This window comes from Eucyclogobius newberryi, unplaced genomic scaffold (genome assembly GCF_026437365.1).
Source record: "Eucyclogobius newberryi isolate DKJ021-1_F unplaced genomic scaffold, fEucNew1.0.hap1 SCAF_173, whole genome shotgun sequence".
NCBI lineage: Eukaryota > Metazoa > Chordata > Actinopteri > Gobiiformes > Gobiidae > Eucyclogobius > Eucyclogobius newberryi.
The window spans coordinates 10,001-27,546 of NW_027315805.1; the positions used below are offsets into that span (position 1 = coordinate 10,001).

The following is a 17,546-nucleotide window of genomic DNA, read 5'->3' on the forward strand; positions in this document are numbered from 1 at the left end:
TGTGTGAGGGGCGTGGCTAAAGCTAGTGTGTGTGAGGGGCGTGGCTAAAGCTGGTGTGTGTGAGGGGCGTGGCTAAAGCTAGTGTGTGTGAGGGGCGTGGCTAAAGCTAGTGTGTGTGAGGGGCGTGGCTAAAGCTAGTGTGTGTGAGGGGCGTGGCTAAAGCTGGTGTGTGTGAGGGGCGTGGCTAAAGCTAGTGTGTGTGAGGGGCGTGGCTAAAGCTAGTGTGTGTGAGGGGCGTGGCTAAAGCTAGTGTGTGTGAGGGGCGTGGCTAAAGCTGGTGTGTGTGAGGGGCGTGGCTAAAGCTAGTGTGTGTGAGGGGCGTGGCTAAAGCTAGTGTGTGTGAGGGGCGTGGCTAAAGTTGGTGTGTGTGAGGGGCGTGGCTAAAGCTAGTGTGTGTGAGGGGCGTGGCTAAAGCTAGTGTGTGTGAGGGGCGTGGCTAAAGCTGGTGAGTGTGAGGGGCGTGGCTAAAGCTAGTGTGTGTGAGGGGCGTGGCTAAAGCTAGTTTGTGTGAGGGGCGCGGCTAAAGCTGGTGTGTGTGAGGGGCGTGGCTAAAGCTAGTGTGTGTGAGGGGCGTGGCTAAAGCTGGTGTGTGTGAGGGGCGTGGCTAAAGCTAGTGTGTGAGGGGCGCGGCTAAAGCTGGTGTGTGTGAGGGGCGTGGCTAAAGCTAGTGTGTGTGAGGGGCGTGGCTAAAGCTGGTGTTTGTGAGGGGCGTGGCTAAAGCTAATGTGTGTGAGGGGCGTGGCTAAAGCTAGTGTGTGTGAGGGGCGTGGCTAAAGCTACTGTGTGTGAGGGGCGTGGCTAAAGCTAGTGTGTGTGAGGGGCGTGGCTAAAGCTAGTGTGTGTGAGGGGCGTGGCTAAAGCTAGTGTGTGTGAGGGGCGTGGCTTAAGCTAGTGTGTGTGAGGGGCGTGGCTAAAGCTAGTTTGTGTGAGGGGCGCGGCTAAAGCTGGTGTGTGTGAGGGGCGTGGCTAAAGCTAGTGTGTGTGAGGGGCGTGGCTAAAGCTAGTGTGTGTGAGGGGCGTGGCTAAAGCTAGTGTGTGTGAGGGGCGTGGCTAAAGCTGGTGAGTGTGAGGGGCGTGGCTAAAGCTAGTGTGCGTGGCTAAAGCTAGTGTGTGTGAGGGGCGTGGCTAAAGCTAGTTTGTGTGAGGGGCGCGGCTAAAGCTGGTGTGTATGAGGGGCGTGGCTAAAGCTAGTGTGTGAGGGGCGTGGCTAAAGCTGGTGTGTGTGAGGGGCGTGGCTAAAGCTAGTGTGTGTGAGGGGCGTGGCTAAAGCTGGTGTTTGTGAGGGGCGTGGCTAAAGCTAATGTGTGTGAGGGGCGTGGCTAAAGCTAGTGTGTGTGAGGGGCGTGGCTAAAGCTACTGTGTGTGAGGGGCGTGGCTAAAGCTAGTGTGTGTGAGGGGCGTGGCTAAAGCTAGTGTGTGTGAGGGGCGTGGCTAAAGCTAGTGTGTGTGAGGGGCGTGGCTTAAGCTAGTGTGTGTGAGGGGCGTGGCTAAAGCTAGTTTGTGTGAGGGGCGCGGCTAAAGCTGGTGTGTGTGAGGGGCGTGGCTAAAGCTAGTGTGTGTGAGGGGCGTGGCTAAAGCTAGTGTGTGTGAGGGGCGTGGCTAAAGCTAGTGTGTGTGAGGGGCGTGGCTAAAGCTAGTGTGTGTGAGGGGCGTGGCTAAAGCTAGTGTGTGTGAGGGGCGTGGCTAAAGCTAGTGTGTGTGAGGGGCGTGGCTAAAGCTAGTGTGTGTGAGGGGCGTGGCTAAAGCTAGTGTGTGTGAGGGGCGTGGCTAAAGCTAATGTGTGTGAGGGGCGTGTCTAAAGCTAGTGTGTGTGAGGGGCGTGGCTAAAGCTAGTGTGTGTGAGGGGCGTGGCTAAAGCTGGTGAGTGTGAGGGGCGTGTCTAAAGCTAGTGTGTGTGAGGGGCGTGGCTAAAGCTAGTGTGTGTGAGAGGCGTGGCTAAAGCTAGTGTGTGTGAGGGGCGTGGCTAAAGCTAGTGTGTGTGAGAGGCGTGGCTAAAGCTAGTGTGTGTGAGGGGCGTGGCTAAAGCTAGTGTGTGTGAGGGGCGTGGCTAAAGCTAGTGTGTGTGAGGGGCGTGTCTAAAGCTAGTGTGTGTGAGGGGCGTGGCTAAAGCTAGTGTGTGTGAGGGGCGTGGCTAAAGCTAATGTGTGTGAGGGGCGTGTCTAAAGCTAGTGTGTGTGAGGGGCGTGGCTAAAGCTAGTGTGTGTGAGAGGCGTGGCTAAAGCTAGTGTGTGTGAGGGGCGTGGCTAAAGCTAGTGTGTGTGAGAGGCGTGGCTAAAGCTAGTGTGTGTGAGGGGCGTGGCTAAAGCTAGTGTGTGTGAGGGGCGTGGCTAAAGCTAGTGTGTGTGAGGGGCGTGGCTAAAGCTAGTGTGTGTGAGGGGCGTGGCTAAAGCCTCTACGCCGCGTTTGACCCGCTCTTTATGTCATGCTTTGGCTTTGGAACCCAGACGCTTCCCTCATGTCTCGTCTCGTCCCTCAGGCGTCCTCGTGTCACAGCTCTTTGACTCTGGACTTGGTTGCGGAGGAGGACGTCAGCAGTAGAGGATCATGGGAGCGGGGCATACACGTGGACTGCCGGGTGGTTGGGGGGCGGCAGCGGGCGGGTACAGACGTGTCCAAACTCAAACCCAGCTCCAGAGAAACCCGGGTCAAGACCGGGTCCCTGCCTCGGGCCAGCGAGCGGAACTGGGGCCGAGAGTCCAGTAAGGCCCTGAAGAACCGCGCCCACATCCAGGTACCAGAACTGCTTTAGACCTGGTTTAGTCCTGGTTTAGACCTGGTTTAATCCTGGTTTGGACCTGGTTTAGACCTGGTTTAGACCTGGTTTACACCTGATTTAGTCCTGGTTTAGTCTTGGTTTAGTCTTGGTTTAGTCCTGGTTTAGTCCTGGTTTAGTCCTGGTTTAGTCCTGGTTTACACCTGATTTAGTCCTGGTTTAGTCCTGGTTTAGTCCTGGTTTAGACCTGGTTTAGACCTGGTTTACACCTGATTTAGTCCTGGTTTAGTCCTGGTTTAGACCTGGTTTACACCTGATTTACACCTGATTTAGTCCTGGTTTAGTCCTGGTTTAGTCCTGGTTTAGTCCTGGTTTAGTCCTGGTTTAGACCTGGTTTAGACCTGATTTAGTCCTGGTTTAGTCCTGGTTTAGTCCTGGTTTAGACCTGGTTTAGTCCTGGTTTAGACCTAGTTTAGACCTGGTTTAGACCTGGTTTAGTCCTGGTTTAGACCTGGTTTAGTCCTGGTTTAGTCCTGGTTTAGACCTGGTTTAGACCTGGTTTAGACCTGGTTTAGACCTGGTTTAGACCTGGTTTGGACCTGGTTTAGTCCTGGTTTAGTCCTGGTTTAGTCCTGGTTTAGTCCTGGTTTAGACCTGGTTTAGTCCTGGTTTAGTCCTGGTTTAGACCTGGTTTAGTCCTGGTTTAGTCCTGGTTTAGTCCTGGTTTAGACCTGGTTTAGTCCTGGTTTAGTCCTGGTTTAGTCCTGGTTTAGTCCTGGTTTAGACCTGGTTTAGTCCTGGTTTAGTCCTGGTTTAGTCCTGGTTTAGTCCTGGTTTAGTCCTGGTTTAGACCTGGTTTAGTCCTGGTTTAGTCCTGGTTTAGACCTGGTTTAGTCCTGGTTTAGTCCTGGTTTAGTCCTGGTTTAGACCTGGTTTAGTCCTGGTTTAGTCCTGGTTTAGACCTGGTTTAGACCTGGTTTAGTCCTGGTTTAGACCTGGTTTAGTCCTGGTTTAGACCTGGTTTAGTCCTGGTTTAGTCCTGGTTTAGACCTGGTTTAGACCTGGTTTAGACCTGGTTTAGTCCTGGTTTAGTCCTGGTTTAGACCTGGTTTAGACCTGGTTTAGACCTGGTTTAGTCCTGGTTTAGACCTGGTTTAGTCCTGGTTTAGTCCTGGTTTGGACCTGGTTTAGTCCTGCTTTAGTCCTGCTTTAGACCTGGTTTAGTCCTGGTTTAGTCCTGGTAACATGTCTGCGTCTGTGATAAAGTTTAAAATTTGACAGTTCAAATATTGACAGTTATTTTCTCTTTAGTTTCTCTCTACTGCCCCCTGCTGTCAGTAAATCTGCTATGCTAATGTTGTGCTAATGTTGTGCTAATGTTGTGCTAATGTTGTGCTAATGTTGTGCTAATGTTGCTTGTGTTAAAACCGAGTTAAAATCAACAAAAGCAGAAACACTGTCCAGATTAAGAACAAACTTTTTCTATTTGACGTCATTACTGTACAAAATGAACTGTACATAAACTACATAAACTACATAAACTACATTAACTATATAAACTGTACATAAACTACATAAACTACATAAACTACATAAACTGTACATAAACTACATAAACTACATAAACTACATAAACTACATTAACTATATAAACTGTACATAAACTACATAAACTACATAAACTACATAAACTGTACATAAACTACATAAACTACATAAACTACATAAACTACATAAACTGTACATAAACTACATAAACTACATAAACTACATAAACTGTACATAAACTACATAAACTACATAAACTACATAAACTGTACATAAACTGTACATAAACTGTACATAAACTACATAAACTACATAAACTACATTAACTATATAAACTACATAAACTACATAAACTACATAAACTACATTAACTACATAAACTGTACATAAACTACATAAACTACATAAACTACATAAACTGTACATAAACTACATAAACTGTACATAAACTGTACATAAACTGTACATAAACTGTACATAAACTACATAAACTACATTAACTATATAAACTGTACATAAACTACATAAACTACATAAACTACATAAACTGTACATAAACTACATAAACTACATAAACTACATAAACTGTACATAAACTACATAAACTACATAAACTACATAAACTACATAAACTGTACATAAACTGTACATAAACTGTACATAAACTACATAAACTACATAAACTACATTAACTATATAAACTGTATATAAACTACATAAACTACATAAACTACATAAACTACATAAACTACATTAACTACATAAACTGTACATAAACTACATAAACTACATAAACTACATAAACTGTACATAAACTACATAAACTGTACATAAACTGTACATAAACTGTACATAAACTGTACATAAACTACATAAACTACATAAACTACATAAACTACATTAACTACATTAACTACATTAACTGTACATTAACTACATAAACTACATAAACTACATTAACTACATAAACTACACATAAACTACATAAACTACACATAAACTACATAAACTACATAAACTATATAAACTATATAAACTACATAAAGTACATAAACTACATAAACTACATAAACTGTACATAAACTACATAAAGTACATAAAGTACATAAAGTACATAAAGTACATAAACTGTACATAAACTGTACATAAACTACATAAACTGTACATAAACTACATGAACTACATAAACTGTACATAAACTACATAAACTACATAAACTGTACATAAACTACATAAACTACATAAACTACATAAACTATATAAACTATATAAACTATATAAAGTACATAAAGTACATAAAGTACATAAACTGTACATAAACTACATAAACTACATAAACTACATAAACTGTACATAAAGTACATAAAGTACATAAAGTACATAAACTGTACATAAACTACATAAACTACCTAAACTGTACATAAACTACATAAACTACATAAACTGTACATAAACTGTACATAAACTACATAAACTACATAAACTACATAAACTGTACATAAACTACATAAACTACATAAACTGTACATAAACTGTACATAAACTACATAAACTGTACATAAACTACATAAACTGTACATAAACTGTACATAAACTACATAAAGTACATAAACTGTACATAAACTGTACATAAACTACATAAAGTACATAAACTGTACATAAACTGTACATAAACTGTACATAAACTACATAAACTACATAAACTACATAAACTACATAAACTACATTAACTACATTAACTGTACATTAACTACATAAACTACATAAACTACATTAACTACATAAACTGTACATAAACTACATAAACTACACATAAACTACATAAACTACACATAAACTACATAAACTATATAAACTATATAAACTACATAAAGTACATAAAGTACATAAACTACATAAAGTACATAAACTGTACATAAACTGTACATAAACTGTACATAAACTACATAAAGTACATAAACTGTACATAAACTACATAAACTGTACATAAACTACATAAACTACATAAACTACATAAACTGTACATAAACTACATAAACTACATAAACTATATAAACTATATAAAGTACATAAACTACATAAACTGTACATAAAGTACATAAAGTACATAAAGTACATAAACTGTACATAAACTGTACATAAACTGTACATAAACTACATAAACTACATAAACTACATAAACTGTACATAAACTACATAAACTACATAAACTACATAAACTACATAAACTACATTAACTACATAAACTGTACATAAACTACATAAACTACATAAACTAAATAAACTGTACATAAACTACATAAACTGTACATAAACTGTACATAAACTGTACATAAACTGTACATAAACTACATAAACTGTACATAAACTGTACATAAACTGTACATAAACTGTACATAAACTGTACATAAACTGTACATAAACTACATAAACTACATTAACTATATAAACTGTACATAAACTACATAAACTACATAAACTACATAAACTACATAAACTGTACATAAACTACATAAACTACATAAACTACATAAACTACATAAACTGTACATAAACTGTACATGAACTGTACATAAACTACATAAACTACATAAACTACATTAACTATATAAACTGTATATAAACTACATAAACTACATAAACTACATAAACTACATAAACTACATTAACTACATAAACTGTACATAAACTACATAAACTACATAAACTACATAAACTGTACATAAACTACATAAACTGTACATAAACTGTACATAAACTGTACATAAACTACATAAACTACATTAACTATATAAACTGTACATAAACTACATAAACTACATAAACTACATAAACTGTACATAAACTGTACATAAACTACATAAACTACATAAACTACATAAACTACATAAACTGTACATAAACTACATAAACTACATAAACTACATAAACTGTACATAAACTACATAAACTACATAAACTACATAAACTACATAAACTGTACATAAACTGTACATAAACTACATAAACTACATAAACTACATTAACTATATAAACTGTATATAAACTACATAAACTACATAAACTACATAAACTACATAAACTACATAAACTACATAAACTACATTAACTACATTAACTACATAAACTGTACATAAACTACATAAACTACATAAACTACATAAACTGTACATAAACTACATAAACTGTACATAAACTGTACATAAACTGTACATAAACTGTACATAAACTACATAAACTGTACATAAACTACATAAACTACATAAACTACATAAACTACATTAACTACATTAACTGTACATTAACTACATAAACTACATAAACTACATTAACTACATAAACTACACATAAACTACATAAACTACACATAAACTACATAAACTACATAAACTATATAAACTATATAAACTACATAAAGTACATAAACTACATAAACTACATAAACTGTACATAAACTACATAAAGTACATAAAGTACATAAAGTACATAAACTGTACATAAACTGTACATAAACTGTACATAAACTGTACATAAACTACATAAACTGTACATAAACTACATAAACTACATAAACTGTACATAAACTACATAAACTACATAAACTGTACATAAACTACATAAACTACATAAACTACATAAACTACATAAACTACATAAACTATATAAACTATATAAACTATATAAACTACATAAAGTACATAAACTACATAAACTACATAAACTACATAAACTGTACATAAAGTACATAAAGTACATAAAGTACATAAACTGTACATAAACTGTACATAAACTGTACATAAACTACATAAACTACCTAAACTGTACATAAACTACATAAACTACATAAACTGTACATAAACTGTACATAAACTACATAAACTACATAAACTACATAAACTGTACATAAACTACATAAACTACATAAACTACATAAACTGTACATAAACTGTACATAAACTACATAAACTGTACATAAACTACATAAACTGTACATAAACTGTACATAAACTACATAAAGTACATAAACTGTACATAAACTGTACATAAACTACATAAAGTACATAAACTGTACATAAACTGTACATAAACTGTACATAAACTACATAAACTGTACATAAACTACATAAACTACATAAACTACATTAACTACATAAACTGTACATAAACTACATAAACTACACATAAACTACATAAACTACACATAAACTACATAAACTACATAAACTACATAAACTGTACATAAACTACATAAACTACACATAAACTACATAAACTACACATAAACTACATAAACTACATAAACTATATAAACTACATAAAGTACATAAAGTACATAAAGTACATAAACTACATAAAGTACATAAACTGTACATAAACTGTACATAAACTGTACATAAACTACATAAACTACATAAACTGTACATAAACTACATAAACTGTACATAAACTACATAAACTACATAAACTACATAAACTACATAAACTACATAAACTGTACATAAACTACATAAACTACATAAACTATATAAACTATATAAAGTACATAAACTACATAAACTACATAAACTGTACATAAAGTACATAAAGTACATAAAGTACATAAACTGTACATAAACTGTACATAAACTGTACATAAACTACATAAACTACATAAACTACATAAACTGTACATAAACTACATAAACTACATAAACTACATAAACTGTACATAAACTACATAAACTGTACATAAACTACATAAACTACATAAACTACATAAACTGTACATAAACTGTACATAAACTGTACATAAACTACATAAAGTACATAAACTGTACATAAACTACATAAACTGTACATAAACTGTACATAAACTACATAAACTGTACATAAACTGTACATAAACTACATAAACTACATAAAGTACATAAACTACATAAACTACATAAACTGTACATAAACTGTACATAAACTACATAAAGTACATAAACTGTACATAAACTACATAAACTGTACATAAACTACATAAACTACATAAACTACATAAACTGTACATAAACTACATAAACTGTACATAAACTGTACATAAACTGTACATAAACTACATAAACTACATAAACTACATAAACTACATAAACTGTACATAAACTACATAAACTGTACATAAACTACATAAACTACATAAACTGTACATAAACTACATAAACTGTACATAAACTGTACATAAACTGTACATAAACTACATAAACTACATAAACTACATACACTGTACATAAACTACATAAACTGTACATAAACTGTACATAAACTGTACATAAACTACATAAACTACATAAACTACATAAACTACATAAACTGTACATAAACTACATAAACTGTACATACACTGTACATAAACTGTACATAAACTACATAAACTGTACATAAACTACATAAACTACATAAACTACATTAACTACATAAACTACATAAACTACATAACTCTTGGTTCTTGCAGGTGTTGAAGGGCCAGAGTCGGACACCTCAGCTCGGCAAGAAGATCACTTCTCAGGGAAGGAACCGCTGTGCGTCCATGGATGAAGTCCTGAGCTCCAGGTGCGCTCCCGTTCTTCTGGTTGTGATCCTCTCTTAGGCCTGCTCTGATCTGGTTGTGATCCTCTCTTAGGCCTGCTCTGATCTGGTTGTGATCCTCTCTTAGGCCTGCTCTGATCTGGTTGTGATCCTCTCTTAGGCCTGCTCTGATCTGCTCTGAGCTCCGGTCGGTGCTGAGGCCTTGTCCATCTGAAGAACCTCCTGTGGGTCAGATCCAGAGTCTGATCGCTCAGAGGATGCAGAGAGCACAGGAGCTGCTGGAGGAGATGAGGCTGCAGGTGAAACCGGCTTTAGTCCTGCTTTAGACCTGCTTTAGTCCTGCTTTAGTCCTGCTTTAGACCTGCTTTAGTCCTGCTTTAGTCCTGCTTTAGACCTGCTTTAGACCTGGTTTAGTCCTGCTTTAGTCCTGCTTTAGACCTGGTTTAGTCCTGCTTTAGACCTGCTTTAGTCCTGCTATAGTCCTGCTTTAGACCTGCTTTAGTCCTGCTTTAGACCTGCTTTAGTCCTGCTTTAGTCCTGCTTTAGACCTGCTTTAGTCCTGCTTTAGTCCTGCTTTAGACCTGCTTTAGTCCTGCTTTAGTCCTGCTATAGTCCTGCTTTAGTCCTGCTTTAGACCTGCTTTAGTCCTGGTTTAGTCCTGCTTTAGACCTGGTTTAGTCCTGCTTTAGTCCTGCTTTAGTCCTGCTTTAGACCTGGTTTAGTCCTGCTTTAGACCTGCTTTAGACCTGCTTTAGTCCTGCTTTAGACCTGCTTTAGTCCTGCTTTAGTCCTGCTTTAGACCTGCTTTAGTCCTGGTTTAGTCCTGCTTTAGACCTGGTTTAGTCCTGCTTTAGTCCTGCTTTAGTCCTGCTTTAGACCTGGTTTAGTCCTGCTTTAGACCTGCTTTAGTCCTGCTTTAGTCCTGCTTTAGACCTGCTTTAGTCCTGCTTTAGTCCTGCTTTAGACCTGCTTTAGTCCTGGTTTAGTCCTGCTTTAGTCCTGCTTTAGTCCTGCTTTAGTCCTGCTTTAGACCTGCTTTAGACCTGCTTTAGTCCTGCTTTAGTCCTGCTTTAGTCCTGCTTTAGTCCTGCTTTAGTCCTGCTTTAGACCTGCTTTAGTCCTGCTTTAGACCTGCTTTAGTCCTGCTTTAGTCCTGCTTTAGTCCTGCTTTAGACCTGCTTTAGACCTGCTTTAGTCCTGCTTTAGTCCTGCTTTAGTCCTGCTTTAGACCTGCTTTAGTCCTGCTTTAGACCTGCTTTAGACCTGCTTTAGTCCTGCTTTAGACCTGCTTTAGACCTGCTTTAGTCCTGCTTTAGTCCTGCTTTAGTCCTGCTTTAGTCCTGCTTTAGACCTGGTTTAGACCTGCTTTAGACCTGCTTTAGTCCTGCTTTAGTCCTGCTTTAGTCCTGCTTTAGACCTGCTTTAGACCTGGTTTAGACCTGCTTTAGACCTGCTTTAGTCCTGCTTTAGTCCTGCTTTAGTCCTGCTTTAGACCTGCTTTAGACCTGGTTTAGTCCTGCTTTAGTCCTGCTTTAGTCCTGCTTTAGTCCTGCTTTAGTCCTGGTTTAGTCCTGCTTTAGTCCTGCTTTAGACCTGCTTTAGTCCTGCTTTAGTCCTGCTTTAGTCCTGCTTTAGTCTTGCTTTAGACCTGCTTTAGTCCTGGTTTAGTCCTGCTTTAGTCCTGCTTTAGTCCTGCTTTAGACCTGGTTTAGACCTGCTTTAGTCCTGCTTTAGTCCTGCTTTAGTCCTGCTTTAGTCCTGCTTTAGACCTGCTTTAGTCCTGCTTTAGTCCTGCTTTAGTCCTGCTTTAGTCCTGCTTTAGACCTGCTTTAGTCCTGGTTTAGTCCTGCTTTAGTCCTGCTTTAGACCTGCTTTAGACCTGCTTTAGTCCTGCTTTAGTCCTGCTTTAGTCCTGCTTTAGACCTGCTTTAGTCCTGCTTTAGACCTGCTTTAGTCCTGCTTTAGTCCTGCTTTAGTCCTGCTTTAGTCCTGCTTTAGTCCTGCTTTAGACCTGCTTTAGTCCTGCTTTAGACCTGCTTTAGTCCTGCTTTAGTCCTGCTTTAGACCTGCTTTAGTCCTGCTTTAGTCCTGCTTTAGTCCTGCTTTAGTCCTGCTTTAGACCTGCTTTAGTCCTGCTTTAGTCCTGCTTTAGTCCTGCTTTAGTCCTGCTTTAGACCTGCTTTAGTCCTGCTTTAGTCCTGCTTTAGTCCTGCTTTAGTCCTGCTTTAGACCTGCTTTAGTCCTGCTTTAGTCCTGCTTTAGTCCTGCTTTAGTCCTGCTTTAGACCTGCTTTAGTCCTGCTTTAGTCCTGCTTTAGTCCTGCTTTAGACCTGCTTTAGTCCTGCTTTAGACCAGCTTTAGTCCTGCTTTAGACCTGCTTTAGACCTGCTTTAGTCCTGCTTTAGTCCTGCTTTAGACCTGCTTTAGACCTGCTTTAGACCTGCTTTAGTCCTGCTTTAGTCCTGCTTTAGACCTGCTTTAGACCTGCTTTAGACCTGCTTTAGTCCTGCTTTAGTTCTGCTTTAGTCCTGCTTTAGTCCTGCTTTAGTCCTGCTTTAGTCCTGCTTTAGACCTGCTTTAGTCCTGCTTTAGTCCTGCTTTAGTCCTGCTTTAGACCTGCTTTAGACCTGCTTTAGTCCTGCTTTAGTCCTGCTTTAGACCTGCTTTAGTCCTGCTTTAGACCTGCTTTAGACCTGCTTTAGTCCTGCTTTAGTCCTGCTTTAGTCCTGCTTTAGTTCTGCTTTAGTCCTGCTTTAGTCCTGCTTTAGTTCTGCTTTAGTCCTGCTTTAGTCCTGCTTTAGACCTGCTTTAGTCCTGCTTTAGTCCTGCTTTAGTCCTGCTTTAGTCCTGCTTTAGTCCTGCTTTAGTCCTGCTTTAGACCTGCTTTAGACCTGCTTTAGACCTGCTTTAGTCCTGCTTTAGTCCTGCTTTAGTTCTGCTTTAGTCCTGCTTTAGTCCTGCTTTAGACCTGCTTTAGTCCTGCTTTAGTCCTGCTTTAGTCCTGCTTTAGTCCTGCTTTAGACCTGCTTTAGTCCTGCTTTAGTCCTGCTTTAGTCCTGCTTTAGTCCTGCTTTAGTCCTGCTTTAGACCTGCTTTAGTCCTGCTTTAGACCTGCTTTAGTCCTGCTTTAGTCCTGCTTTAGTCCTGCTTTAGACCTGCTTTAGACCTGGTTTAGACCTGCTTTAGACCTGGTTTAGACCTGCTTTAGTCCTGCTTTAGTCCTGCTTTAGACCTGCTTTAGACCTGGTTTAGTCCTGCTTTAGTCCTGCTTTAGTCCTGCTTTAGTCCTGCTTTAGTCCTGGTTTAGTCCTGCTTTAGTCCTGCTTTAGACCTGCTTTAGTCCTGCTTTAGTCCTGCTTTAGTCCTGCTTTAGTCTTGCTTTAGACCTGCTTTAGTCCTGGTTTAGTCCTGCTTTAGTCCTGCTTTAGTCCTGCTTTAGACCTGGTTTAGACCTGCTTTAGTCCTGCTTTAGTCCTGCTTTAGTCCTGCTTTAGTCCTGCTTTAGACCTGCTTTAGTCCTGCTTTAGTCCTGCTTTAGTCCTGCTTTAGTCCTGCTTTAGACCTGCTTTAGTCCTGGTTTAGTCCTGCTTTAGTCCTGCTTTAGACCTGCTTTAGACCTGCTTTAGTCCTGCTTTAGTCCTGCTTTAGTCCTGCTTTAGACCTGCTTTAGTCCTGCTTTAGACCTGCTTTAGTCCTGCTTTAGTCCTGCTTTAGTCCTGCTTTAGTCCTGCTTTAGTCCTGCTTTAGACCTGCTTTAGTCCTGCTTTAGTCCTGCTTTAGACCTGCTTTAGTCCTGCTTTAGTCCTGCTTTAGACCTGCTTTAGTCCTGCTTTAGTCCTGCTTTAGTCCTGCTTTAGACCTGCTTTAGTCCTGCTTTAGTCCTGCTTTAGTCCTGCTTTAGTCCTGCTTTAGACCTGCTTTAGTCCTGCTTTAGTCCTGCTTTAGTCCTGCTTTAGTCCTGCTTTAGACCTGCTTTAGTCCTGCTTTAGTCCTGCTTTAGTCCTGCTTTAGTCCTGCTTTAGACCTGCTTTAGTCCTGCTTTAGTCCTGCTTTAGTCCTGCTTTAGACCTGCTTTAGTCCTGCTTTAGACCAGCTTTAGTCCTGCTTTAGACCTGCTTTAGACCTGCTTTAGTCCTGCTTTAGTCCTGCTTTAGACCTGCTTTAGACCTGCTTTAGACCTGCTTTAGTCCTGCTTTAGTCCTGCTTTAGACCTGCTTTAGACCTGCTTTAGACCTGCTTTAGTCCTGCTTTAGTTCTGCTTTAGTCCTGCTTTAGTCCTGCTTTAGTCCTGCTTTAGTCCTGCTTTAGACCTGCTTTAGTCCTGCTTTAGTCCTGCTTTAGTCCTGCTTTAGACCTGCTTTAGACCTGCTTTAGTCCTGCTTTAGTCCTGCTTTAGACCTGCTTTAGACCTGCTTTAGTCCTGCTTTAGACCTGCTTTAGACCTGCTTTAGTCCTGCTTTAGTCCTGCTTTAGTCCTGCTTTAGTTCTGCTTTAGTCCTGCTTTAGTCCTGCTTTAGTTCTGCTTTAGTCCTGCTTTAGTCCTGCTTTAGACCTGCTTTAGTCCTGCTTTAGTCCTGCTTTAGTCCTGCTTTAGTCCTGCTTTAGTCCTGCTTTAGTCCTGCTTTAGACCTGCTTTAGACCTGCTTTAGACCTGCTTTAGTCCTGCTTTAGTCCTGCTTTAGTTCTGCTTTAGTCCTGCTTTAGTCCTGCTTTAGACCTGCTTTAGTCCTGCTTTAGTCCTGCTTTAGTCCTGCTTTAGTCCTGCTTTAGACCTGCTTTAGTCCTGCTTTAGTCCTGCTTTAGTCCTGCTTTAGTCCTGCTTTAGTCCTGCTTTAGACCTGCTTTAGTCCTGCTTTAGTCCTGCTTTAGTCCTGCTTTAGACCTGCTTTAGTCCTGCTTTAGACCTGCTTTAGTCCTGCTTTAGTCCTGCTTTAGTCCTGCTTTAGTCCTGCTTTAGTCCTGCTTTAGTCCTGCTTTAGTCCTGCTTTAGACCTGCTTTAGTCCTGGTTTAGTTCTGCTTTAGTCCTGCTTTAGTCCTGCTTTAGTCCTGCTTTAGTCCTGCTTTAGTCCTGCTTTAGTCCTGGTTTAGTTCTGCTTTAGTCCTGCTTTAGTCCTGCTTTAGTCCTGCTTTAGTCCTGCTTTAGACCTGCTTTAGTCCTGCTTTAGTCCTGCTTTAGTCCTGCTTTAGACCTGCTTTAGTCCTGCTTTAGTCCTGCTTTAGACCTGCTTTAGTCCTGCTTTAGTCCTGCTTTAGACCTGCTTTAGTCCTGCTTTAGACCTGCTTTAGACCTGCTTTAGACCTGCTTTAGACCTGCTTTAGTCCTGCTTTAGTCCTGCTTTAGTCCTGCTTTAGACCTGCTTTAGTCCTGCTTTAGTCCTGCTTTAGACCTGCTTTAGTCCTGCTTTAGTCCTGCTTTAGACCTGCTTTAGTCCTGCTTTAGACCTGCTTTAGTCCTGCTTTAGTCCTGCTTTAGACCTGCTTTAGTCCTGCTTTAGTCCTGCTTTAGCTCTGCTTTAGACCTGCTTTAGACCTGCTTTAGTCCTGCTTTAGACCTGCTTTAGACCTGCTTTAGACCTGCTTTAGTCCTGCTTTAGTCCTGCTTTAGACCTGCTTTAGACCTGCTTTAGACCTGCTTTAGTCCTGCTTTAGACCTGCTTTAGTCCTGCTTTAGTCCTGCTTTAGACCTGCTTTAGACCTGCTTTAGACCTGCTTTAGACCTGCTTTAGTCCTGCTTTAGTCCTGCTTTAGTCCTGCTTTAGTCCTGCTTTAGTCCTGCTTTAGTCCTGCTTTAGACCTGCTTTAGTCCTGCTTTAGTCCTGCTTTAGTCCTGCTTTAGACCTGCTTTAGACCTGCTTTAGATCTGCTTTAGACCTGCTTTAGTCCTGCTTTAGTCCTGCTTTAGTCCTGCTTTAGTCCTGGTTTAGACCTGCTTTAGTCCTGCTTTAGTCCTGCTTTAGTCCTGCTTTAGTCCTGCTTTAGTCCTGCTTTAGTCCTGCTTTAGTCCTGCTTTAGACCTGCTTTAGTCCTGGTTTAGACCTGCTTTAGTCCTGCTTTAGACCTGCTTTAGACCTGCTTTAGACCTGCTTTAGACCTGCTTTAGTCCTGCTTTAGTCCTGCTTTAGTCCTGCTTTAGACCTGCTTTAGTCCTGCTTTAGTCCTGCTTTAGCTCTGCTTTAGACCTGCTTTAGTCCTGCTTTAGACCTGCTTTAGTCCTGCTTTAGTCCTGCTTTAGACCTGCTTTAGTCCTGCTTTAGACCTGCTTTAGACCTGCTTTAGACCTGCTTTAGTCCTGCTTTAGACCTGCTTTAGTCCTGCTTTAGTCCTGCTTTAGTCCTGCTTTAGTCCTGCTTTAGTCCTGCTTTAGTCCTGCTTTAGACCTGCTTTAGTCCTGCTTTAGTCCTGCTTTAGTCCTGCTTTAGACCTGCTTTAGTCCTGCTTTAGTCCTGCTTTAGTCCTGCTTTAGACCTGCTTTAGACCTGCTTTAGACCTGCTTTAGACCTGCTTTAGTCCTGCTTTAGTCCTGCTTTAGTCCTGCTTTAGACCTGCTTTAGTCCTGCTTTAGTCCTGCTTTAGCTCTGCTTTAGACCTGCTTTAGTCCTGCTTTAGACCTGCTTTAGTCCTGCTTTAGTCCTGCTTTAGACCTGCTTTAGTCCTGCTTTAGACCTGCTTTAGACCTGCTTTAGACCTGCTTTAGTCCTGCTTTAGTCCTGCTTTAGACCTGCTTTAGACCTGCTTTAGACCTGCTTTAGTCCTGCTTTAGACCTGCTTTAGTCCTGCTTTAGTCCTGCTTTAGACCTGCTTTAGACCTGCTTTAGACCTGCTTTAGACCTGCTTTAGTCCTGCTTTAGTCCTGCTTTAGTCCTGCTTTAGTCCTGCTTTAGTCCTGCTTTAGTCCTGCTTTAGTCCTGCTTTAGACCTGCTTTAGACCTGCTTTAGATCTGCTTTAGACCTGCTTTAGTCCTGCTTTAGTCCTGCTTTAGTCCTGGTTTAGTCCTGCTTTAGTCCTGCTTTAGTCCTGCTTTAGTCCTGCTTTAGTCCTGCTTTAGTCCTGCTTTAGACCTGCTTTAGTCCTGCTTTAGTCCTGCTTTAGTCCTGCTTTAGACCTGCTTTAGTCCTGCTTTAGTCCTGCTTTAGTCCTGCTTTAGTCCTGCTTTAGTCCTGCTTTAGACCTGCTTTAGTCCTGCTTTAGTCCTGCTTTAGTCCTGCTTTAGCTCTGACTGTGTTTCTTTCAGGAGCTGCAGAAAACCAAAGCCCAACGAGAACGAAACAATCACAAACACTCACCAAAGAACCTGAACCAGAACCAGTCCAGGTAAGTTCACCGTCGTGTCAGGTTCTGGGAGCCAAAGTCTGAGCCAAAGTCTGCTCCTCTTCCAGGTCTGGAGGATCTGGAAGATCTGGAGGATCTGGAGGATCTGGAGGATCCGGAGGATCTGGAGGATCTGGAGGATCTGGAGGATCTGGAGGATCCGGATCTCCTCAGACCAAGTCCAGCTCGGACTCACCCAAAACCAGGGACAAATCCAGTCGGTCCCAAAGTCCAAAAGATCAGACCAGGACGTGTTCTCCCTTCACGAGGGCCAGGGCCCGCGGTGAGAACCCAAACCAGAGAGGAACCTGTCCACAGTCCTCGCCAAAACCAGACCAAGGTTTGGAGAAGAACCAGGAGAAGAACCAAGAGGGACTGAAACTGGACCAGAACTATGAACCTGAGTCAGACTACAACCAGGACCA

The 17,546-nt window shown here is 40.7% G+C and overlaps 1 protein-coding gene across 1 annotated transcript in view; it reads left to right on the top strand.

Annotated features, from left to right (window-relative positions):
• The window catches only part of LOC140363684 (pleckstrin homology domain-containing family O member 1-like), a 24,277-nt gene extending 6,869 nt beyond the window's left edge, over positions 1-17,408 (top strand). Inside the window, exons 6-10 of the mRNA XM_072450291.1 lie at positions 2,477-2,731; positions 9,738-9,835; positions 9,972-10,110; positions 17,045-17,124; positions 17,174-17,408. Coding sequence (XP_072306392.1) covers positions 2,477-2,731; positions 9,738-9,835; positions 9,972-10,110; positions 17,045-17,124; positions 17,174-17,408 — 807 coding nt within the window. The remainder of the gene's footprint in view (positions 1-2,476; positions 2,732-9,737; positions 9,836-9,971; positions 10,111-17,044; positions 17,125-17,173) is intronic.
• Positions 17,409-17,546: the final 138 nt, after the last annotated feature.